Source organism: Melanotaenia boesemani, chromosome 6 (assembly GCF_017639745.1).
Source record: "Melanotaenia boesemani isolate fMelBoe1 chromosome 6, fMelBoe1.pri, whole genome shotgun sequence".
Lineage (NCBI taxonomy): Eukaryota > Metazoa > Chordata > Actinopteri > Atheriniformes > Melanotaeniidae > Melanotaenia > Melanotaenia boesemani.
The window spans coordinates 8,502,109-8,527,307 of NC_055687.1; the positions used below are offsets into that span (position 1 = coordinate 8,502,109).

At 38.0% G+C, this 25,199-nt stretch overlaps 3 protein-coding genes across 5 annotated transcripts in view; 2 read left to right on the forward strand and 1 right to left on the reverse strand.

The window, feature by feature from the left end:
* The first annotated feature begins 448 nt into the window (after positions 1 to 448).
* Positions 449 to 10,669, forward strand: tmem106ba (transmembrane protein 106Ba). The gene is made up of 8 exons (XM_041989129.1): positions 449 to 586; positions 2,334 to 2,544; positions 3,527 to 3,590; positions 3,733 to 3,892; positions 4,344 to 4,484; positions 5,993 to 6,042; positions 6,132 to 6,185; positions 9,234 to 10,669. Exons 2-8 carry the CDS (start codon positions 2,346 to 2,348, stop codon positions 9,352 to 9,354), a joined length of 789 nt encoding a protein of 262 aa, XP_041845063.1. The 5' UTR covers positions 449 to 586; positions 2,334 to 2,345; the 3' UTR covers positions 9,355 to 10,669.
* Positions 10,670 to 16,428: 5,759 nt separating this feature from the next.
* Positions 16,429 to 19,326, forward strand: vwde (von Willebrand factor D and EGF domains). Its single transcript, XM_041989130.1, has 5 exons — positions 16,429 to 16,863; positions 17,099 to 17,194; positions 17,519 to 17,623; positions 18,715 to 18,810; positions 19,079 to 19,326. The coding sequence occupies exons 1-5, from the start codon at positions 16,641 to 16,643 to the stop codon at positions 19,189 to 19,191; spliced, it is 633 nt and encodes a 210-aa protein (XP_041845064.1). The 5' UTR covers positions 16,429 to 16,640; the 3' UTR covers positions 19,192 to 19,326.
* vwdel (von Willebrand factor D and EGF domains-like) overlaps positions 19,053 to 25,199 on the reverse strand; it is a 38,775-nt gene continuing 32,628 nt past the window's right edge. Inside the window, exons 22-32 of one of the 3 annotated variants that reach the window (XR_006010879.1) lie at positions 25,080 to 25,175; positions 24,892 to 24,987; positions 24,715 to 24,810; positions 23,568 to 23,663; positions 23,320 to 23,415; positions 23,077 to 23,172; positions 22,889 to 22,984; positions 20,459 to 20,554; positions 20,192 to 20,289; positions 19,951 to 20,032; positions 19,053 to 19,163 (exon numbers count right to left, since the gene is read on the reverse strand). Coding sequence is in view for 1 of the 3 variants with exons in the window: in XM_041989121.1 (XP_041845055.1) it covers positions 20,018 to 20,032; positions 20,192 to 20,289; positions 20,459 to 20,554; positions 22,889 to 22,984; positions 23,077 to 23,172; positions 23,320 to 23,415; positions 23,568 to 23,663; positions 24,715 to 24,810; positions 24,892 to 24,987; positions 25,080 to 25,175 (881 nt within the window). In the remaining 2 variants the exon portion in view is untranslated. Of the gene's footprint in view, positions 19,164 to 19,329; positions 20,033 to 20,191; positions 20,290 to 20,458; positions 20,555 to 22,888; positions 22,985 to 23,076; positions 23,173 to 23,319; positions 23,416 to 23,567; positions 23,664 to 24,714; positions 24,811 to 24,891; positions 24,988 to 25,079; positions 25,176 to 25,199 lie in introns of those variants that run through there. The other 2 variants (XR_006010878.1, XM_041989121.1) reach the window with 2 other exon arrangements.

A 25,199-nucleotide genomic window follows, 5' to 3' on the forward strand; every position in this document is an offset into this window, starting at 1 on the left:
TTGTAAAAATATGCTAAACTGTGCCACAAGTCACTTTAGTTTTCTAGGGATATCACAATATCACATCAAAATACAAAAGAACACAGGTTTACAGTCTTTATTTTTGGACCAACTAAATAGCACTTTTAAAAAAGAATAAGTTGACCAAAGTGTCCCACTAACTAAAAATGGTACAGTAATATGTGATTAATAATTTAATTTAAAATAATACTAAAAATATTAAGTAAAACAATAATAATACTAAACACACACACACACGTGTGTGTGTATATATATATTGGAAAGAGGTTAATTTTGCCAAATACATACTGATTATCTGGCAATATTTCTTGATAAAGTGAACTGTTTTAAGTATTTAAGCCTTACAAAAAATGTCAATCTTAATCTGTGTCTTATGATTCCACAGTGGAGTGCTGCTTGCAGTAGACCAATCAGATGCGTCCAAGCACAACACTGACCAATCAGGAACAGAGGAGGTGTTCCCAGCTTTATTCTGCACCGGAACGTGCGTGCGAATAACAATAAACAGCGATCATACAGCGGATGGCAGACACGTCAGGATAAAAAACAAACAAAAACAACATCGGTAAGACCTTAGCTAATAAAGATATTTGCTTGGCTTTGTGATGGTTAGGAATAAAATGTTTTATGGCGTATTTATGCAGCGTGCATTACTCCAGACAGCAAAGGTTTGCTCGTGCGATTTAATTAAATGTCACATGAACGTAGTTTTATTTATTTTTACTAGGACAATAGTCAATCTGACTTCGTAGTAAAAACACTGAAAGACTTTTTTTGGAGCGAATATTAAGTAGTTTAGCCGTTTTCCTCCGTCCGGTACGTTGTGTTCCTCGCTAGCCACAGCTCCTTAGCTACTAAGCATCATGGCGACCGGGGCCGTGTTCTCCATAAAGTGTTCAGATGCACAAAACACCTAAAAGATGCGTCCCTTCTACATTATTAATACGTTGCGTTTACTACACATCCATCGACATGAGACGTCCTTATTACCTAAAGTTTAACAACATAACCGTCCACGGATATTTCGGCCTACCATACAGCAGGCCTGGTCTAGTTCGGGTTCACGCTGGACAAAGAATAACCAGGCACAATCGTGAGATGAATAGGCTGATTTAGAAAAAAAACGGTACTTTTAGTGGCAGTAAAAGTCTTAAAACGGATTACCTGTGTTAAAATGGCACCGTTAAAATAATACACATAAATAAATGCTGCATCACACGTAAAGGTCCTGCAAGTAGGCCATAAGCCCCCCAAAATTTACAATAAAATATGTTACAAACAAGAGTATTCAGTACTTTAAGCATTACTGTAATTTGAAAGAAATTTAAGCTCTTCCTATACTATACTTTTAGATGACTAATACTTTGCATATTGACGCAAAAAAGAAAATGCCATTGTAAGCTATATAAACAATCTGGTTTTTAATAGTTCATCTATTTAAGTTATCTCATTTTAATTATTTGTATTGTATTTCTATAGTCTCTTTCTACGCAAACATTCTTTGAGTACCATGTAAAGAGCTCTATAAATAAAATTTATCATTATCACATTTTTCCATGAAATATATTGGCAAATAATTGTAAGTATATACAAACTGCACCTACAGGTGGTACAGGTGAAAAAGAATAGTTGCAAAGTAAGAAAAAAAAAGATTTAAAACTGATATCATGAAACAACTAGATTTTTGTGCGTTTGCACATGTGCATGCACAAGTTTCGAGTGGGAAAGGCCAATTTTAAACACTGAATATCTTGAACCACTGTGTCAGTGTGTTTTAAAGAAGCACAGCCATCAAAATACACAAAGATTAAAATGTTCAACAGAGAATAATAAAAGTCAAACTGATACTGACCCGACAAGAAGTTAATTTAAAATAATAGTCTTGCTTTCTGTATTTCATTCCAAATGATATTCATAAATCCTGATGATGCCTTTCCAGCCTTACAGTTTTATTACCTTTGCTGCTGTTGCACTGAAATTTCCCCACTGTGTCACAAATAAAGGATTATATTATTTTATCTTATCTTATCTTATCTTATGAAAACATACAGTTGATCATAAGTCAGTTTTAACTTAAAGTGACTTCAAACAGCATGTAAGGTAATACAAAGTACAAAGACACAACAAGTATGTGTTTTTTTTTTCTCCTGTCATCACCAGCTGCAACGACTTCTCCTGGGAAACATTTCCTTGGAATCCGTCCAAGCCTAATTTTACATCCAAATGGCTGTGTGGCGTGTTTTTAGCCAACATGTTGTGCTGCACTTCTGTGTCAGTTTTCTTCTTTACTCCATGTTATCTTTTCTTTACAGATAGCTGCAGTCATGGGCAAGGCCCAGTCACATTTGATCAAACACAAGGATGAGAGTCAAGACGCCCTGACGTCTGCTGGCGAGTACAAAGACGGTCAATCGGAGGAGGATGGAAAGAATGGAGACGTATCTCAGTTCCCATACGTGGAATTTACTGGACGGGACAGTGTTACGTGCCCGACCTGCCAGGGCACTGGCAGAATCCCACGAGGTAAAAACTTTATAGATATTTCTACCATTTAATGTTCAATTTGAGGGTCTAAATGAAGATCTGGGCCCTTGAAGCTGCAGTTTCTGTTAAAACTTGGTATATTTATGACTAAATGTGCTTGTATTTGCAACCGACAGGTGCAGATTATGTGTCGGATGACAAAGATGATTACAAAACCCGAGCTTTTCGTTTATGCCTCACTTCTGCTAGTTTCAGTTCTGTTATTTTCAGTGGGATATGTTTGTGGTTTACAAAAGCAGAAATTAGGTCTATTTTAGAAGAACTTAACGGAACTGCTAGAATAAATTTATTTCCACATGTCAGAATCAATATTTAGCTCATTTTGAGGTATTTGGATGATCATCAGCATTTACTTTATCAACAGTATAAAAAAGAGTAGCTGCTAGATGAAATTAAAGTGATTAAAATTTATCCAAGTCAATCTGCAGCAGGGTACTTTGCATTTGAAAGATCTTACATAATTCTATAGCTGTCGTGTCCAGTTGTCCTGTAGGTGCAGACATGAACCATTTGTATGTGTAGCTCCATTCTTCTCATGGCTGCTGCTTTTCATTCACACGTTAGACCATTGTCTCCTTGCAACAGCTCATCACCCATGTGATCTCTGAGTGAGTCTTTAGTGGAGATCATAATGTTGTCAGACATGCGTAATGATATTTAGGTCCAAATAAAAGCTCTACTCATTTGCCATGCGTGGTTGCTCTATTAAATCAAATTTCAAGTGTCAAGTGGTTGTTCGTGACATTCTCGAGAGAGTTGTTTTTGCTTAGAAATGAATAAAGGTCAACTTTATTTAATATAATAAATATTGAGATGCATTCAGATGCAAATATACCTGAAAGGCCAAACTTTTCTGCATGCTACGCTATTAGATCTTACAACAAAAAGCTTTAGAAATGCTTTCCAGCAGTAACAGGACAAACTATTTCCTCTCCCCTTAAAAAAAAAAAAAATTCCACAGGTCAAGAAAACCAGCTTGTGGCTCTGATTCCATACAGCGACCAAAGGCTCCGGCCAAGCAGGACGTAAGTCTGCCCTCTGTTTTCTTTTTATAGATTAACCCAGTTAGCTCTGCGCCTGATGAAACAAAGTGAGCACAGCAGCAGGATAGACTTTGAAGGCATCAGCTGGTTTCAGGGCCTCACTTCTCTTTTCTTTCTCCTTCAGAAAGCTCTATGTTACCATATCCGTGGCTGTTTGCCTGCTGCTGTCTGGCCTGGCAGTTTTCTTCCTATTCCCTCGCTCCATTGATGTTTCCTATGTGGGAGTAAAGTCTGCCTATGTCTCCTATGATCAGGATAAGCGAATCGTCTATCTCAACATTACGGTAAATGTGCAGAAAGCTGTTGGAAAATTTTTAACTTTTTGACAACACCCTATAACAGATGTAATTAATATTTCTATTTAGATAATGTCTATAATAACCAAGAAAAGGGCTGGCAATGTTAAACACATCAAGAATTATCACCTGACTGTAATCTGGTCTCTAGCTCAAATTTTTATCACTTTTTGTCACTGGTCTCAATAAAGTTTTTGGCAGAAAAAGAAACATTTTTTTAAAAAGAAGAGAATTCCCTAAAGGTATAGGTAAAGGATAGTAAAAACAAGAATTTAGCTAGTTTGTAAAATGTTGTCCTAAATGTGACAGTACTTTCTACCAGTGTTGCTTTTTATTACAGCTCATTTTATGTGCTCCAAAATACAAGAAAAGCTAAATGTTTGCAAAGCTGGTGTTGGAACCTCTTTTAATCTCATGTATTTAAATTTTTTCTCACCAGAACACGCTGAACATCACCAATAATAACTACTACGCCATATCCGTGACCAACATCACGGCACAAGTTCAGTTCTCCAAGACGGTGATAGGCAAGGCCAAGCTGAACAACAGCACGGTGATCATACCGCTGGATGAAAAGCAGGTAGGGGCTTCAAACTGCACCCGCAGCTACAATCACAAGACTCGTGACTCACTTGTTGGCATCACAGGGACCTTTTCATTCTTCACTATAAATGGGTTCTTAAGATAAAGGTTGTCGGCATGGCATAGACGTTTGGAACGCAGCATTTCTCCTTTTAGGATGCTCTTTAGTTACATAGTGACTGAGCGGGCAAATACAGAGATGAAATATTTAAGCTCTTACCACCGTTATGTAATCAGTTTGAATAAATAATTATGCTGTTGTGCAGAATTAAGCATTTTCAGTGAGATATTCCACAGTAGTGCTCTCAGAATAATTCATTCTGAACTACATCAAGCAACCTCATTTGCTGCTCCACATCTTAAAAACAAATGGCCTCGCTGAAGAGGGTTTCCATCCGGTTAGATTCCTAATTGTTTTTATGTGGTGCAGAAAGTGTCTCGTGTAAAGTAACCCCTTCATGTAGTTAACTTTAACGACCCTTAATGTTTAACGTAGGAAAATGCAGGTTTGAAAATAAAAGCATGAAATAACTAAAACAGAATGATGCTGATAATGCAGAAAGAGATATATTGTTCTCCCTCTGTAAAGTTAGTTATGTCAGCCATGTTTAAAGATAACTAGTATGCGTGCACTCTATAAAAAATGTTGGCTAAATGCAGCTGTAATCAGTTTACTTAATAAGTTAACAGCGAGGAGTTTGAATGTAAAGTCATTATTTGAATGGCTTGTTCATTACTTCATTTATCCAAATTGTAGACACACAGTGCTCTTGCTACTAAATTCAATGCAAAAGTAAAAACAACATACTCAAGGCAGAGGAATGCGATCACTCTCAAACAATCAAAAAATATTGTTTCTGACTCACTTGTTGGCATAGCAACCAGAGGTTGCAGGCACCATCTTGCTTTTAGTGGCCGGACCAAGTAAAAATGTACAAGTCTGTTTATATGCAAGAGCAATCCCTGAAGTATACTTTATTTACGCAGATTTTACAAGAATAAAAGCTTTATTCACGCAGATTTTACAAGAATAAAAGCTGAAATGAAATGCAGGGAAGACTCAGTCAGTCAGTCGTTCAGTGCTGCAAGATCCGGCCTCTGTAACAAAGCTGTCCTGGTCAGGTGGTCGTACTTTTCAGTGCAATGGGAATCCTTGCCTGAAATTCTGATCTAGTTTAACTATGGCTGTTAACTTGCACATCTAACATTACAGCTCATTGTCATAATTATTGTAACTGCACAATCAAATAGGACCTAACTTTACTGACAGATGTGTAACGTTACTTCTCTAAAAACAGAAACATGTTTCTGCAACATCCACACTTTAGGAAAAAAAAAGGGGTAAACTTAGAGTACTGTTACCATTCCCACATTTGCCCAATAGGTATCTAAATTTAGGATTAAAAAAGTGAATAATTAGGTTGTATTTAATTTGTACAAATGTGTAATATGTCAGGAGCCGCTATAATTTTTCCTAAAATGTTTTATGAATTGTGTTTTTTACAGCTGGACTACACAGTTCCCACCGTCATCGCTGATGAGATGAGTTACATGTTGTAAGTATCTTATTAAAAGTCTTAAAATAATATTTGACAGGACTTGGTCGCCGTCATTTTTAATCTTAAATCGCTTCTTTTTCTTACAGTGACTACTGCACCTTAGCAACAATTAAAGTTCACAACATAGTGGTCATGATGCAGTAAGTATGTTGTTTGTACTTTGATGAAGACACTGTCTGCGATACATTCTGTTACCATGACAGGCATGACTGAGCACAACACCCTCCTTCACGCTTGCATAGTTTCACCCACACACACACACACACACACACATACTCGCCCAGAGTAAACAGCTCTCTGCTGTTCAGATAAGCAGAAGCAGGGTTGCGTTGATCGTTTATTGGTCAACGGTGACATGCAAACAGTAAATTTAGCTAATCAAACAAATTAATTAGACATTTTTACTCTTTATAGTCAAAGCCAGAAATTTGTTTTCTGTCCAAGCATGATTATACCGACTTCCTGTGAAAATGAGGCAGAAAAGCAAATACCATAACACCTACATCTGCATTTCACTGGTTTTGCATCTGTATTGTGAATGCTTCTTGTCTCTGTTGTATCCATTCTCTCAGCAGTTTGTCTATTTTAGAATGAAAAAAAACTGTAAAAAAAAAAAAAAAACAACATCTGTAGCAACTAATTTTTTAGAAACTTGTGGACTTGTTGCTTAAACCAAGCAGTACTACGTAGTCGGTTCAGGCTAAAAGAAAGCCAATCAGATTTATTTTGTACTCTGTTTTGTCCAGCTCAGAGTTGGACTGTTCTTCTTAATGACTGCTTTCAACTTCTGCATCGCAAATGAGAGTTAAAATTACAACATGCCAGTCATAAATATATGAGGAAGTATATTCATTTATTACAAGGCAAAAAAAAAAAAAACTTACTGGATCGGATGGCAGATCTACTCTGAAACCAGTAAACTGTCCTAAATGATTTAATGTCAACAGCACTCATAATCACAGAGCAACAAATGATCCATCTGGTGGAGGAAAGGGATGCCTCTATCCAATATTGGTATCGGTACCAATGTTGAAGAAAATTCTAGATTGGGTATCATGACAATGGGCCGGATCCATAGGCGCAGATCTGTTTGGAGTAATTCTATGCTGTATGCTTGGAGTGGCGTCATCTGCTAACGACGCGCCACGTGGAGGCTCACGTTAGTTTTCAAAGCGAGTGCAGTTCCTAACTGCACCGACTGAACCAATTCAAAAAGGTTTTGTTTTCACGTTGTTTGATCAGGGTAGTCAAGTTATTGTTTGTTTTTTTAGTTTTTTTTCCCAGTTGCAGCAGTTTATTATCTTGCATTGTGTCTTTTACTCCTACTTACACTGACTGAACCAGGAGCAGTTTTGTTATACTTTCACAGGTTTGACCGAGCTTACGAAGCTTATTTAAGATTAAGTTTAATTATGACTGCTGTGCAGTTGTTAAATAAGTAATTTAGTACATTTATATCTGTTTGTTTTTTAAAGATTAGGAAATAAATTTTTAAGTCTGATATTGCCTGCAAAAGAGAAAGATTTCAGTCTTTTCCACACAATGAGACATAATTTCTTCTTTTCTGTATCAGATCGGTATCGGCCGATACTGAAGTTAAGATATCAGCATTGGTATCGGAAGTAGAAAAAAGTGGATGGGTGCCTCCATAGTTCTCATATGTATATGGGGGTGTCATCCAGATCAGTACCATTTAATTTAAAATCACTTACGCGTTGTGTACCACCTCACCTGTTCGTTTATTATCCAGTTCATCAAGCTGATGCGTTGTAATTGCCGCCATCTTCTGCTCACATAAAGCCCAAACTGTCCTTTGTATCCAAATCACGGTCAGCCAGAAGCTCATCACCTGAGTTTCCGCGGAAGTACACAGTTCCCTGGGAAGTGTTTATCACTGCACTGCCTGCAAGATGAAAACGCAGGATGAAAATCCGCCGATTAATTTCCTTTTTTTTTACGCTGATCACAAACCTGCTGCAGCTGAATCCAGATGAAATACTCTTCAGAAATTAAAAACAAGACGGAGATTAAAAAGACGACAGCCACTGTAGAACCAACTTTAACAGAAAGCAGATTTCCCTAAATTGCCAAATGAATCCCACATTTCTGTACGTGGTGACGTCGGTGCGCATTCTCTACAGCTGATCCCATCCAGTGTTTAAACATCCTAATATGAACGGATAAGGCATGATGACTTACTCTACGATGACTTCAGCCTTGACTGAAAAACATTGTGTTAATATTGTAATCCATCACTGATGAAACTTTTTTTTAATGGCATTTTGAGTTAATTTAGCACAAAATGTTGTTTTCCTCCTTTTTGGAAAAGGACTGGGTGCAGATGGAAACGTCATAAATCAGGTTAAAGTCAGGTTAAATTTGTTCTTAGATAAACAGAAAGTAATTCAGTCTGTAGCAGAGGTGTTTTTCCACAACTTGTCCCAACTGTGACACTGAACACCAGTTTCACTTGTGCCATGTTGTAGTTAGCAACTACTTTTTTGCAGCTGTGTGTAACATAGCCTGTAGCGCCACCATCCAGAAGCTGGTGTGCATTTACTTTGCAGCAACATTTCAAAAGTTTTGCACCCAGATGCAAACAAGGCTACTGTTGTGGTTATATTTTAATAAAAGTGTGAGAGCCATTAATGTAAACATGAACTGAATGCTAGCAGATTGATAAATGTTAATGCCCTATATCACATGTCTGAAAAGAGCTTCAGTTAAAGGGCAGGAAAAAAAAACTTCCGTAGATTCTAAAAAGAGAGCAGTGTTTTATTTCTGTTGGTTTCCATTTCAACTAATATTGAGAAAGATAAAGCTTCTACTGAAACATGCCATGTGCTTATGTCAGTAAATATACCACGCAAATATCAGTACAAGCTACAATATAACAGCACAAAAACCAGCAAATCAAGCACATTCATAGTAGTCAGTCAGCACAAGAGTGGTACTAAAGGTAGACGGAAAACGTCGTCATATAATTTTTAGACATAAGGGTCATAATTTAACACTTAACCAACAGCAAAGGCTGACTTTTGATGTTTAGATTGTCTGGCTCATTCAAGAGCTGGATGTCCTCATCATCATCCTCATCGTCACCATCAAGAACTCCCAGCATCTATGGGATTTGTTATCAGAGATAGGGCTCCTCTAATTGCCTGTTTAACATTTTGTTTGCCTTTCAGGGTGACTGTGACAACAACATACTTTGGTCACGTGGAGCAGGTCTCTCAAGAGATGTATCAGTATGTGGACTGCGGGGGCAACACCACCTCGCTGCATGGGCATGTGCAGATCTACAAATAAGGGAAGCCGAGACTCCTCTGGGATGTAGGTTTTTTTGCAGACAGACAAGGATAACCTGCACGTGAAAGCACGGGATATCTTTACGTGGTGACAGTTGAATCGTGTTTCTCTTAAATTAGTGGTTCATCTGGTCTGACTTCCCCAACCACTTCATTATTTTACATTATAAATATGTTTAGAAGAGACGTTTTGTCACTGATGGCTGTCAGATCAGTCAAGGTTTGAAGTCTTTTTCCCACCGTGCTGCAAACAGAATAAATCTATTCTTCTAGTTAACGGAGGGCACTCCTACCTAAGTAAAATACTGGAAGAAGTAGTTTTGATGCACTTTACCCTGATCCTTACCAACAGAAATAATAAGAGTGTGTTTTAGAAGAGTGGGAATGCTGCATCTGCTAACCCATCCTATCCTAAACCACCTCCTACCTGAACTGTTCGTAAGGTTTGACACAGATGTGGACTTTTGGGCACAGTGAAAATAAAAGCACTGAGCAGTTCCCATCAACCTTTTTCATCTTTCTTTTTATTTTCTTTAATAAATCTACGGTTGTTGATGTTGTTTGCTGCAATATACAGAACTGCTCTCGCATCTTATTGGTTAGTTTTTTCCCCCTTATTTTATTGAGGCAAATGTGACTACTGTGAAAACTTTTAAATAGATATTTTATTAAATAATTAAAGCAATTGTTGCCATTTAAGTCACTTTGTAAAAGGGATAAGTGTTCATTTCAAAGGAAGAACAATGGGCTAAAAATACAGAAATGTGTAAATGTAAAGTGTGCTTTTTTTTTTTTGCTTTTCAAAAAGTTATATGGATAATTTTTGGTCTTTGGAGCAACTTTCATTCCTTTAATGAGGTTTTCCTATTTGTGTGGGTTTGGTATCACTTGCAATAATGTTTGCTGTTTTAAATCCACTCTGCACTGTGTAACTTTAACCATGAGCTGATTCCTTTTTCTGACTATGGAAGCTATTATTATTATTATTATTATTATTTCTTTAGACACTTAAATCACTCTAATATTAATTTGGATGTGTTCAAATGTTCTACAGTTGTCTTAGTTCTTCAATAGCACATGCAGTGTTGTCATGTGGTAGATGTTCATAACACAAAAATTCCTCATTAATAGTTTTACAGACTTTATTTAAGTTCTTTTGTGATCATATATGTACGCTGCAAAACTTCCTACCATTTCTACTCTGTAAATCCAGCTCCTCTTAACATGATGGTGTAGATGTGAATCATTTCTAACATCTACAGTGGTTTTGTGGTTTTCATGCATGAAGCTGAAAATAAAATCCTCATTTCATTCTACGTTTTTTCTCAGCTTGCTTGTCATTTTCTTTGTAAACACCAGGTGGGGCACGTAGCTGTCATAAAACAGAAAATGTCAGATGTTTATAAATGTGCACTTTTTAAATGATTTGGTTTATTATTTAGGACAAAATTAATGTAAAACAGTTGATTTTGTCTTAAGGATAAAACTGAAGTGTATCTGCAGTGTTGATTTTAGTATGAGTTACTTTGGTGACACCATTTACACCATTAACTACTATTCACCTGGATTACAAATGTACCTAAGTTACAATCTCTAGATCACTTAAATCGTGATTAATTTTTATTATAAAATGGCAGAAAGTGACTAGACATATCCAAATTTGCACATTCTCAACTACTCCCTCCAATGGGAGATGAAAACAGACGGACATGAACAGACTAATGGTCACACGGGGGCATTCCTGCTTCAGAGCATCAGTCTAAACCAGTGGTTCAAGTGGGCCAGACCAGTAAAATAACAGCATTATAACCTAAAAATAATGAAAACTCCTAATTTCTCCACCTGTTTTAGTGCAAAAACGTACAAGTACATGACCAAGATGTTTACATCTACAATTGTCCTTTCAGAAAACATTAAGAACCAATAATAAGTGCATTTTCAACATTTTTGCCTCAGTTACACATTTACATAATTACATCAAATACATCCAAATATATATTTTATATTTATATAAAAAATACATATTTATATCTTTACAAAGATATATTTATTTTATGAATTCATATGTTTTTAATTTAAAATATAAATATAAAAAATATAAAAAAGATTTTTTATTATATAAATTATATTTCTATTTGTTATTTTCATCTATATAAACATTTTTTACTTATTTTATGCCTATGTTTTTATTTTATTCACATATCTGGAATCTGGAATTGAAAAATAAAGTATTTTACATTATGATCAGAGTGACCTTTAAAGCTCTACAAGTTATTTTAAATGTACATACATGTACATTTCCACATCTGTGTAGTAATCCTGACTACCTAAACTGAGTCACCTCGTTCTACAAACTAAAGTCAGATCTACTAAGAAAGATAGAACAAGTTATCCCTCTTTTTTATTTTCTCATGTTCCCCTGGAGTGTCTCCAAGTACTCGAGGATGTACGTGTAACCCCATTTGAGAAACAGGTCTAAACAAACCAACGACTGGCCACTTTATAAGGTATGCCTGTTAATTGCTTGTCAACACAAATAGCTAATCAGCCAATCACATGACAGCAACTCAATGCATTTCGTCATGTAGCCAGAAGTTCAAACATTCTGGTGAGGCATAGTTAGGTGTGAACAACATAAAGCATCCTCCATCCTGCCTTGTTTCAGATGTTTTAGACGTCACACGGCAAAAACACTTAGCAAAGGAAACAGTTGTCTATCCTTGTTCATAGCTCCTCTGTTAAACCTCCTCCTTTCCTCTGGGAGCATTTTATGAATATATTAAACTTTTTGGCTATAAAGCATTTCTAGGATGACTCCCCAATGTGCCAGGTTAAAAATAATTATTATCAGCTGTTTGTTTTGTTAGCCAAACCTATCAATAGATTGATTTATAGGTCAGCTGTTTGTATTGTTCAGTAAACAGTAAAACAAGCAGTTTCCCATGGAGCAGGATGAAGGGAAAGCCTTGCTTATTTCTGTAAGTCTGGATCAAAGTGAGAGTTTAGTTCCATAAGTGTGGCTTAAAATGAGTCTGAGCTGAGTTACCATGGTAACTAGTGCTGGTGAACAAGTCCACTCCAGGTCAGGCTAACAGCCAAGCTTTTTTAAGTCTCAAAGGAAAAGAAGTGGACACTACCTTTTCATTATTTCTCAGGGGCACCTGGGGAGTGGACCATTTTCACTGACACCCAAGGAGCCCCCCGATTCCCCATCAGTAGCAGCAGCATGGGTCTTTTTATTTGTGTCTACATTTATAAATGTTAAAACCAATTATGATGATGTAACTGACTTTATAAGCTTCTGTTATGGAAGATAGCAGGGCCGTGCAGACACCTGTGGAGGGGCAGGCGCTCTAAGTTAAAAAGGAGCACATGGAGCATTAATTTGAAACACCAAACAGAAAATGACCTTACAATTTAACTGGTTGTATTGCAGCAACCCATATTCATAAAGAATATAACAGGGAATAACAACATACCAAATCACTGTCCACACCTCATTTCTTTGTTAGAAGACAGTGCGAAGCAAAGGTAGTCTTTACCTGATGGGTACACTGAACTCCTTCTGTGGAGGCGGTTGGTGAGGAGGCTGTGGTGGGTCTACTGATCTGAGCAGACATTAAAAAGAGCATGAGACAGACATGAAAATGGGTCAGGAGTGAAAAGGTGAGAAGGATACAAGCCCTCTAGGAGGTCCAGGGGCATGCTACCCCAGAAGAAAATGTTGGACAATTTATATTTAAAAGCATCAATCTGGTGCACTTTGGGAGCAGAGTTACAGGCCAGCATAAATGTATAATAAAGTTTCTAACACACCTGACACAAATGCCAGCTCTTGTCCTTTCATTGTGACTTTGTCTTCTAATTTGAGCCAAGACCAGTTCTAGCTGCACTTGATACCGTAATCTAGTTGTTTGACCACCACAGCATCTTTCTTCCTAACACACTGATTCTGGAAATACAATGTAATATTAGGGTTGACTTAGAGCTTCATTGATAGAACAGTGGTTGTTCACACTTGGTTCAGACTTTATGTTACACAGATATCTGTTCACTTCAAAAATCTGATTTCAAAAAACACATTTATGTCAAGCGTAGAAAAGGAGTGTTTTACAAGTTCAGAGAAATAAAGCACGGGACTACCCTAACCCACAGAGTAGTCTACCCTAACTCACAGAGAAGCCTACCGTAACTCGCAGAGTAACCTACCCTAACTCGCAAAATAGCCTACCCTGACCCACAGAGTAAAACTGTAAATTATTTTACTCATAACATTAGTCCTACGTATATAGTTGGATTTCAGATTGAAAGGCAAATGTATTTAGTTACAATATAGTAGGTGAATAACATAAAGAAAAGTACCATAATAGTATGAATGCCCAGCCTCCACACCAATTTAGTACTTTCCAGTGAGACAATAATTATTTGATATAAATAGCATGCCCTGTTTACATTACTTCAGTGCTTTTAGGATTAACAATTGAGGATCCTAGCCTACCCATTACTCTGAAATAGGACATAGACACTTTTTTAAAGAAAAAAGTTGGCTGCTCGGTAAACATTGGTCAAAAGAGTGACTTTTAGCACTGGGCTCTTCGTATAGAAACAAAAGCATAAAAAAGAAAAAAGAAACTTACTGACACGTTTGTCATTGTCCACTCAGAATACTTCTGTTCTGATCTAATAGTAAAGATTACTTTAATATAACAATATCTGCATCTTTCATTTTATTCTATCTGATGAAAGGATGGTTATGTAGCTCAAAGGTTACTCGGTCAGTGGGGTTCACTTACACCTAACCAAGCTAATAAATAACTTAAAATGTAATGTTTTATGTAGTCAAACTAATTCTGATCGTTTCTAGACTGATAATAAAATCACTCTTCATTCATTAGCAGAATGGAAAGACAAGAGAAGGTTATTTATGCAGCCTAGAACATTTTGTACAGAGTTTAAATCATTTTTGCAGAAGAACTGCAACCTCTTGCTTAAACTGTGTGGAAGATGATGTTTAGATTGTCTGATTCATATTTATTGTTTAATGGAAATAAAAAAAAACTGACATATTTATGCAAACAGAATGTAAAACCAAAGATTTTTAAAAGTCCAGGTCTCTGCTCCGCTCACCTTTCTAGATGTATTGTGTGTTGGTGGACCAACTCGACACACATACTGGTGCTACAAGCACATAATGTCTCCTGTGTATCCCGGTATGTTCACATCTGTTGAAATCATTAAACACCAGCCCACTTCCTCTCTGGGATCCAGGTCAGTAGTCTGAACCAGAACTCTGCTGGAATACATGTAAAGAAAAATATGTAAGCACTATCAGGTTTCACTTCGTCTCTCGGATGTTTTGCTGACGCTGATAGTCCTGCATTAAAAAAAACTCTATTGAAATCCAGACCAGCTTGTTAGACGGTCTGGATCATTAACAAGGCTACGTTTTGAAGAACGTAGGTATGGTTAAGACTTTGGATGAATGCAAACATTGCATTTAAATCAAAAGATGCAATGTGGGTGCGAGTTAATTGGATTATGCTCTTTAATATGTAAAGTGGGAAATGAACTCATCCCTATATCATCTGTAATAGTCAGAATATTGCTGTGCATGCATGTTTACATGTAGAGTAACCAAGCCAAGTTTCAAACTATTTTTAGGTCAACTTTTTAAATATTGTCAAAACTGAGACTCATGATAATATTCTTGGCTGCACAGCTGTATGAAGGTGGTACAGGATGGGTTATCTGCAGCCAGGGCTGTAATAAACAGAGAAGCTCCAAATGGAAGGAAATGCCAGACAAACAAATATAAGACGTTGTTTTGTCTGATTATGTTATCATCAATCTGCATTCAGCTGTCTCAATTTTCCTACTTATTTGCAAAAAAAAAAGTGTTTCAAACTCCTCTCATGCTGGTTAACTTTTGAAAAAGTGGAATAAAACTCAAGCATGCAATGAAACTTTTATGAGCACGTTTTTAAAAATTCTCTGGTTTCCATCAACAAGGACAGCAGACTACAATCTGCTGTCCTTTCACACAAAGCTGGCAGACGTTTGAGAGAAAAAGAAAATAAATGATATGGAAAATGTCTTTTTTTTCTGTCAGCTTTCGGTTAACAGATTGAGAGGCCCGTTGGAGCTGACGTCCACATCCGTCTTTCATTTGCTTGTGTTATTGTCATTACAGCAGACCTTCCTCTAACCCCACAGTTCGTATATGCCCGGCTTTTTTTTTCACCAGCTAAAAGGAAATGGCTTTTCCACGTGTGCTCTCCATGAACGTGCATCTGTCTGAAGTGTTGTTGAGAATCATAGCAAAGAAGTGCCACATACAGACCCTGCTTCTGCCCATCAGTCTTCTCCTTCAAGGTTTTTACTATAAACCATTAAACCCAATTAAAAAGTAGTTCAAACAAACAATGGGGCTGCATATCCCACTAGCTTCTTGTATTTAAGTTTGCATTTATTCGTGCTAAAGCCCTGTTTATATCTGGTACTGAGTTAAAAGAATTTTTTATTCTCACTTATTTTTCCTTGTTTCACCAGTTTGTGAAAACAAAAATTGAAGGAAAAAACTGTAAAACAGACTCTAAATACATAAAATAAATAATTATTATGAATAATCTGCACAAAAGCGTTATGTCAGTCTGTGACCGCGTGGTTTTGCATTAACGAAGCAACCTGACATTTTCTTTAATATGTTTGGCCAAAATATTTCGCGCGCGGGTTGTCCAGTGACGTTTTACGTAATTGAGTAGCTAAAACGGCTAACATTAGCCCAAAATGAGCTAAACTGGTTTTTGTTGTTGTTTGTGTTAGCCACACTTGGCCACGGTGATGCTTTAAGGAGTTTAATAATTAAATCTTAATTTCAATTCAGTCAGCTAATTTATTGTAATAAATTCACTGTAAGTAAACAAAGGGGAAAAAGTTAGCTTTGTTAACATATTGAAGCTACGAGGTAGCCAGCTAACAGCTACAGTTAAGTTCTGCACTACTTCTTGGTTTACTCCATCTAATGTCTACATCTGTGAGCAGTATCATTATTTAACACCCAGCAGCACTTTCCCTTACAGGTCACCCAGCCCCCCCCAGTCAGGACGCCTTCACCGCCACGCCCCGTGTCCTGCCCCCGGCTCCCCAACCCTGGTTGTAGATTCCTTGTGTGCATCGCGTGAGCGTCGCGGAGAAGTCTCAGTACTTAGCGGGAGACTTTCTCCCTTATCTCCGTCCACCGCTGCGCATCTTCCTCTTCTCTATCCCAAAAACAAAACCAAACCAACTATGGGGCATCCACGTTGCGGGTCAACAGTTTTCATCTTTGCGTCCTTGGTCGCTCTCGTTGGTTTTTGCTCCGGAGGTTCGGACGCACCCCGGGGCGTCGCAATGGGGTTCGTTTTCGACCCCAAAGCGAAGTGCGACCCACCGTGCGAACATGCAGGAGTCTGCATCCGCAACAATACTTGTTTCTGCTCGAAAGGATATGAAGGAGAAACCTGCCGATATGGTGATGTTACAGAACTTTTTCTTAGTCTTTATTTTCAAATAACCACGTTTTTAAAATACAATCATATGACAAATGTATTCTTGTCCAGAGAAACAAAACATTAACTTGTGAATTTTACTTTTATTTCCATACATATTCATGTACATATAACAATTATTTTGCTTCTGATCATTTAAAAAGTTTTAAATATATGAGATCTCATAGTGTAATGACTAAGTTATGGGTGTGTTTGCAGCCAACTGTTATCCCAAATGTAAAAATGGTGGAGTGTGTCTTCGTCCTGGAAAATGTAGATGCCCTCTTGGATTTGGAGGAAGATACTGTCACAAAGGTAAGCAGGTTTATTTGGCAAGAGTGATTATAAACTTATGAGGCCCAGAGAAGTCCTCAGACTGTCGTACATTGGCTATGACGGTTTGCAGTAGTGTGTTTATGCTGATCATCTAAATGCCTTGTGAAGTTTACTGGTTCCACACAGCTGCTTTTAATAATATCAACTTAATTCAATAATAAAATGAGGACAAATGCCAAGACAGGAAAAAAACTTAAAAGATAGAATTTTGTCTTTATTTTTTGGGATATAAATCACTTAACACACAAGTTTAGAAATGTCTTGTTTTCTTACTGTAATAAGTGTGTTGTGTTTTTTTTGCAGTGACTTGTGATGGGGGATGTTGGAACGGAGGGGAATGCACCGCTGTTAACGGAGTGTCCAAGTGCATCTGCCCATCAAGCTGGGCCGGATCAAAATGCCAAAATGGTGTGTTTATGGCCGTATCTGATCACCTAATTAACACCAAAGGTCAAAGTCACTATATGGAGCTGCTTTCTCCAGCTGGAAGCTTTTCATCAGCTGCAGCTTTCAGCAGATATTAGATATTTCCAAGCTGCTCGAGCAATAATTGGCATGCTTATTAATTAAAAAGGGCATACAGGTTGCCATCTTCTTTATAGAATTCCACATCCAGATATAGAAATTACAAAGAAGAAGGGAAATATGTTTATTTTCTTTTTGCAGAGTCATCTATAACTAGTTATAGTAGCTTTGCATACAGACTGTAAACAGGTGGTAACCGAGATCTTGGAGATGCCTAAAGGGAAAAAGTCCACATTCAATCACCTTCAAAGCCTTCAGTTTATCTTATTTGTTTAATCTGCATGAAGCTCTAGTTTCTAAGGGGTTATGTGTTGGCTTTTTTCTTGACTGGATGCTGTAATATGAGAATGGGAAAATGGCCTTCTGGCCAGAAGAAATATCTCAGCATTTAACTGTGTGTGCTCCTGCACAAGTTGTTTATCACAATTCAGCTTTTTTTAATAAAGAACAATGAAACAGTCTGATGGGAAATTTTTAGGCGAGATAGAGAGGCCTAAATCAGTCAATCTTTATTTATAAAGCACCTTTCAGACAAAAAAAAAAAAAAAAACGCAAAGTGCTCTACATAAAAAACATAAAGAACAAACAAACAAAAAAAACATTTTTGCCCATCAGCTCCCCCAGATCATGAACCTACAAATAACACACGCATACACATGATCACACCAACACACATACATGAAGTTATGTCTCCAGAAATGTCGTCGTAACCCTCACTAACTGCATCGGGGAAGCTAAGACACTGGAAAAATAAAAGATGTTAAGGTGAAATAAAAAAGAATAAAACTATCACACATTAAAATAAAGAACTCAACTGTTAGCTGTTATCTTGTTTTACGATATGTCCCAGTAGACTAGAAGATCAACTCCTTTTCCCAGAGCTTCTGCTGCATCTCTTCCTCCTCTAAATGTGTAACTTATGGCTGAAACTTGGCATGCTGAGATGATCTCTCAATGTTTTGTCTACCGAGCAGCAATTTGTCCCCAAGGCTGCAGGAACGGGGGGATCTGTGTGGCTCCAGGAAGCTGCAGCTGTCCAGAGGGATGGCTGGGTGGTGCCTGCCACATCGGTGAGTTCAGTCTGATCCCAAAGACCGAGTGCTTTTACATGCATCCATGCACTGTACAAGCGTTTCGTCTCGCCTCTTTATCTTCTGCTTACTGAAACTAAGTTCAGTTTGTTTTTTTTTTAAGCTCCCCCGATCCCTGTAAACTGTATTCTACAGAGTAAAGTTTTCAGCTCAGTGTATTCAGTGTTAGATTTTACAATTTCTTCAAACTGGCGTCCCCTTGCCAGGTTTAACAGAAGATTAACACTTGTTTTTGTTTTGTCTGTAGCTGTGTGCAGTCGGCCCTGCCTGAACGGAGGGAAGTGCATTTCTCCCAACAAATGCCGCTGTCGTCCTCTTTTCTCTGGATCGCACTGCGAGGAGAGGAAAAACTCTCACTAGCAAACAAGGCCATGAGAATTAGTTTAAACTAAAATGTTTTTTTTAAAACAACCTTATTGTTATAATTCAGCGATGCACACAGTACTGTAATTTACCATTAAATGAAGTTGTATGTTCATGTATTTACGTGTAATTAAAGCTCATTTTAAAAAATTAAATAAAAGAAACAGTATGTTGTCTTTATTTTGTCACATGTAACTTGTACATCAGTGTTTCTGATTTTTCTCATATAAAAAACAAAATCTCCACAAAACATACAAATAGTCATTACTTTGATCCATATATGGTGTCAGTAAATGAATAACAGTTGCATATGTTATCTTCATGAGGGAATAAAAGGAACATGTTTATAGATAACTAGCGGCATATTCATATCAGTGTCTTTGGTCAACTTACTGATGTGCACCATCTTAACAAGGGAAATAAAATAAGCACATGTTTCAGTTTAGTAAAGGTTGGGGTCCAGGAAGCTGAAGATTTGGTTCCTGGTAATTCTTCATTAGTTAATAAAAAAACGTTAAAAGGCAGAGCCGGGTGCAAAAGGTGGACAAACACTTCTGATTTAAAAGAAAGATGCCTCTGCGGGACAGTGATGATATCTGTATAAAGCGCTGCTGATGCGTCTAACAGATGAGGTAGAGATACACGGACGGAAACACAAGTGCAATACATCAGGTCCCTCTGTCAGAGTTAAATGTGCACTGAACCACACATACACTCTAATATCCACCATCACACACACACTTGCACTCTTTTTACCACACTTATGGTGCTTTTCTCTTGTTTTGTACCCTTTGCTGTCATCCAAATTCTCCTTTTTGTCCCATCATGCTTGTGATGCCTGGAAAGTGCAAATATTGGTTCAGTAAAGTCAGATTTCTTATAGTACAGGTGCTGCTGTAACCAGAGTGATGAATGCATTTTAATCCTTTGTGGATCATGAGTGCTGTTTCTTCCTCAGAGCCATGTTCTGTTTATGAACCATGGCCCCATTATTCACCTTTATTGCACAGGTGAGGCCCTTGTAGCCTTTCCGGCAGTGGCAGTGGTCGGGCAGCACGCACCGTCCTCCGTTCAGACATCGCTGTTTACAGATCGCTGAGGAGGAAGGCAAAGCGAAGGGTGGAAATAAAACAAAGCATCATTACCACTGATGTCTTAATTAAAACACTTGCAGATGTGAAACAAACTTTAAAGTAAAAACAGTAATTAAATAAACAGAGTTAAAGTTTCCACAAAGCAGCTGCAGGCGGAGATTTATACTCACGTGTTTGACACTGGAGGCCTTCCCAGCCGACGGGGCAGTGGCAGGTGCTCGGTCCGACACACTCGCCGCCATTCTTACACTTTTGCAGACAGACGGCTGCAATGACGGCAGATATTTTCTTCAGTGATTTGTATAAAAGTTTCATCCCACCTGACTTTTCTTATTAATATGTTTGGGCTTTGAACAGCTGGTTAGCAGTGTGAATATGTCTACTTGAAATATGGGAAATTACAAGGAGCATTTACACTTTTTTTTACATTTAGAAATTTGAATTAATTGACTTAAGACCAGGAGCCTGCACTGTGAAGTTGGTTCAACATATTCAAGGTATCTTCTGGTAATCTGGCTAAACTGACCTGAACATTCACAACCTTGTAATGTGAAATAATGCAGGTTAACTTAAAAAAAATTTCTCACTTTGGAAATGCGTATGCTCATGTGAAATGGAGATAGTTGCATTATATAAACTACAGATCATATTGGAGGACTGGGCTGGAGTCGGCATTGTCAAAAAGGAGGACTGGAGAATGTGCTCCAACCAATCACACAACTCACCCTCCTATCCTGGGAGGATGAGAGGAAATCCTGGCAAAGTTATTATGGTTATGGAAAGGAGGCTACAGCTGATTGATGAACCGCATATTCAGGAGGAATCCAGGTAAGAAGAACAGTGGACCAGGGGCCGTATTTATTAAGTTTCTCAGAGTGCTATTTTACTCCTAAGTGCTGAGAAATTGTGGAATTTAGTCCTACTCACAAACTTAAGAACAAAAGTTATTTATCAACTTTCACAAGTCTAAGAATCGCTCCTACTCCTCCAAATAGAGGTGTCCTAAGTGGTTAGATGTTGCCTAAAGAACAGAAATATTCAACTTGGTCCTACAAGGGCCACAATTCTGTCTCTGCTCTAACTCACCTGACCCAAATTAATGAGTCCTTACACAGAACTTCATAGGCTGTTGGATTCATTTAATATGAGTCAGGTGAGTAAGAGCAGAAGGCTTGAGACACATTTAGTTGATTCTTTTATCACGGCTTGTAAGCGTTTTTCTAAATTTCCCTTTTATGATGTCCTTTCTTTGGTAAACTAATCCTACAAATAGGAGTATCTCCTCCTCTTTCCAGTTCGGTTTTCTTTTTGCGGTAGAAATAGAGTTTGTAAATTAACCACACACCACTTTCAAGTTAGTCGCCTAATTAATGAAATGGAAAGGCAAATTTATTTATAGCACATTTAAGCAACTTCACAATTCAAAGTGCTTTACAGGAAACATACATCAAGTAAAAGCAGCAAATGCAACACAAAGTCAGAAAATACAATCAGAAAAAGTTACTCTATTTTACTATTTTTTAAAGGAGTTAAATTAGGAAATATTGATTTTTTATTAATTGCTATTGTATATATTTTGTATAATTTTGTCCATTTAACGATTCACTGAGAGATCTCTAAGATATTTCGATATTCTTAGATAAATGGTTCCATTTAGCGATTGGTCAGTTCAGTGGACTTGGAAGTGACGTTCATCTAAAATTCCGTTTACGGCACCTAGTACTGTAGAGCTCACACATCTGGAGGGTGTGAGCTGATGTTCCTCCATATTAAAAGGAGTCGGATAAGGTGGTTCATGCATCTGATTAGGATGGCACTTAGTTGCCTTCCTCTGGAGGTTCTCTACACACATCCTGCAGGGAGGACACCCTGAGGCAGACCCAGGACTCGCTGGAGGGATTATATATCCCTTCTGGCCTGGGAATGCCTTACAATCCACCAGGAAGAGCTGGAGTTTTGCTGGGGAGAGGAGCGTCTTCTTGAACCTGCTGCTCCACAACCCAACCTTGAATAAGCGGAAAGAATTGTGTGTACATGTACATATGTTCGGATGGATGGACGGACGGACGGACAGACGGACGGGTGGATGAATGGATGGACGAACGGATGGACGGACGTATGGATGGATGGATGAACGGATAGACTGTCTTGCTAAACCATAAGTCCCACTTCATATTTCAGGCATAATAAATAGCAGGCCTTATTCTAGCCAAAAAGAGATGATTTCGCAGCAGCCAAGAAGACTAAACTGATGACACAGATATGAAAAAAAAAACCTTTGAAAAACTATAAAAACAGGAATCTGCACATTTTCAGCTGTATGCAGTTAAATAAAGTGAATCTCAACTGACTAAAAGCTCAAAAACCTACTTGTTTAATCTTTTTTTTTCCAGACTGTGCTGCTTAATTTCTTTAAAACAAATCCATTTTCAAACAGCCAGACTGCAGAATCACTGACGTTTTGGGTAATAAAGAAAAAAAATCCCAATCTCCTCCATGTAATAAACCTGCATACAAATTAAATGTGTGATTTTTGTTGGAACCTTTTAAGTTTTAATGACCTGCTGTACTATTTATAAATGGAGCATTGAATAACTTACGTATGTTACACCTCTTTCCTCTCCATCCCGATACACACGAGCACGTGTTTGGTCCCACACATTTGCCTCTGTTCATGCACATTGGTTCACACACACCTGCAATAAATGTGTTTACACATTAAATGACACATTTTTCCACAATTTTTCCTAAAAAACAACACGTAAAAACAGCCTGTGAAGTAACTTACTCCTTTGACACCTTTTCCCTGTGTAGCCTTCAGGGCAGGAGCACACGTTGTTTCTCATACACTGACCTCCGTTCTTACAAGGCGGGTTGCAAACAGCTGAGTTTATAGGCAAAGATAAGCTTTTTATGCAGCGTTAGCAAGAATGCAAACTCCACTGAATCAGAGATATTCTAAAATGTACTTTAGCCATAGTAAAAAGTAAAATCCATACATAACTGATGACCAGTTTTTAACCAGTCTTACCAATCTGACACTGCGAGCCATAGAAACCACCGGGACAGGCACAGATGTTGGGCTTTACACATGTTCCTCCGTTCAGACAGACGGGGTTACAGACAGCTGTGTGCGACATCAGGTACACAAAGCTGTTTACTTTACAGCATATATATCAGAGAAAAAGCTTTTATTATCTCAGCAAACATTAAATAAATGTACACCATGTGGAATCGACTTGTGTTTCTGCATCTGGATGCACAGTCTGCAGCAGGTACCTGAGTTACACGTCGGTCCGTACCAGCCAGGTCTGCATCTACATACATCGGGGGAAACACACTCGCCTCCATTTTCACAGTGCCTGTTACACACCACTGAAAGAGAAATCACCATTTTAACACTAAGTAAAAATGAAGATAAATTGTACGATTACAACTATTTACTATGTCTAAATGGAAAATAAAGAAAAATCATCTGAACCCACCACTGATGAACCGACCAGCTCTATAATGATGCTCAGTAGAGGTCAACACCTCACAAAGAAGAAAGTAACCATCTCTGGTTCTAACTAGGTTTTAAAGTTAGCTAAATACAGCCTAAGACTGTAATTTTGGTCCACTTTTCTTTGTAATGTTTCTTTAGTTCATTTCTGTTTGCATCTATTCTTTTCTTAGTCAGTACCCTGGTTTATCTGTCAGGCATTTTTCTGTAGAATACTCTGTTACACAGAGGAGTTCATGGTCCAATCAATAACTGCAAGATGTTCAGGTCCTGTGGCTGCAAAACAAGCCCAAACCATCAGGCCTCCACCACCAGGCTGAACAATTGCTATGATGTGACTGTGCTTTCTCCAACATACTGCTCTGCATTTTGACCAAACATCTTCACTTTGGTCAGGTCATGGTTTGCTCAGACACAACTTTGCAAACTGTACTGTCATGTTCTTTCTAGAGAGAAGAAGCTGCCTTCTGCAGCAGTACTCACACATGATAATGATCAGTTAATAAGTACATTTGACTAGCAGCACCCAGCTGCTACTTAACCTCTTCTGTCCTACTTCCACTCTAAAGGTCTGACATGTTCAATAATCAAAATGCTTAAACATAACATAAACAAAAAGTCTCAAAATACATTTAAATGACTGCATAAGCCAGAAGTTGTCATGCACATGTGACAAGTACAGTTTGTGAATTAGGTCAAAGTTATATGAAAGATGATTTGATTGCAGGTCACAACTTAAAAGTTGAAATTACATTTTTTTGCCCCCATTTTTGAGCCAACGTATAATAAATCTCTCTGCACCTTCACCACTGACTGATTATTACCTGTCACACAGTGAAACTTTTCTTTTAACTTGTCCAAATTTAACAACCCAATAACAATCAATCAATCACATCAGTTTAAAGTAGTAAATGAAAAACTCACTGATTTCACATCTGGGTCCTACGTATCCATAGGGGCAGGTGCAGAGATTTCTGGCCAAACAGGTGCCTCCATGCTGACAAGGCGGCTCGCAGCTCGCTGCCAAACACCGAGAGACTCACTGATAATTTGTGTGTAGTGCGTTCATCAGCAGGTTTGAATAGTCTGAGTTCAGCTTACCTTCCTCACAGGTGGGCCCACCGTAACCGGCAGGACACTCACACACATTAGGCTTCACACACTTCCCCTGGTTCTTGCAGTCAGGACGACACACAGCTGAGAGGGAGGAGAAAGTAATTTTAAACTGAATCAAGACAAGAATGAGCCAAATCTTTCGAGGTTATAGCACAAATAAACAAAGCTCTCACCTATATAGCAGTTGTATCCGGTGTAACCCTCTTTGCAGGTGCAGGTGTTGGGCAGAGTGCACTCCATGTTCCTGCTACACTGATACCTACACACAGCTGAGATAAAAGCACATCATTTAG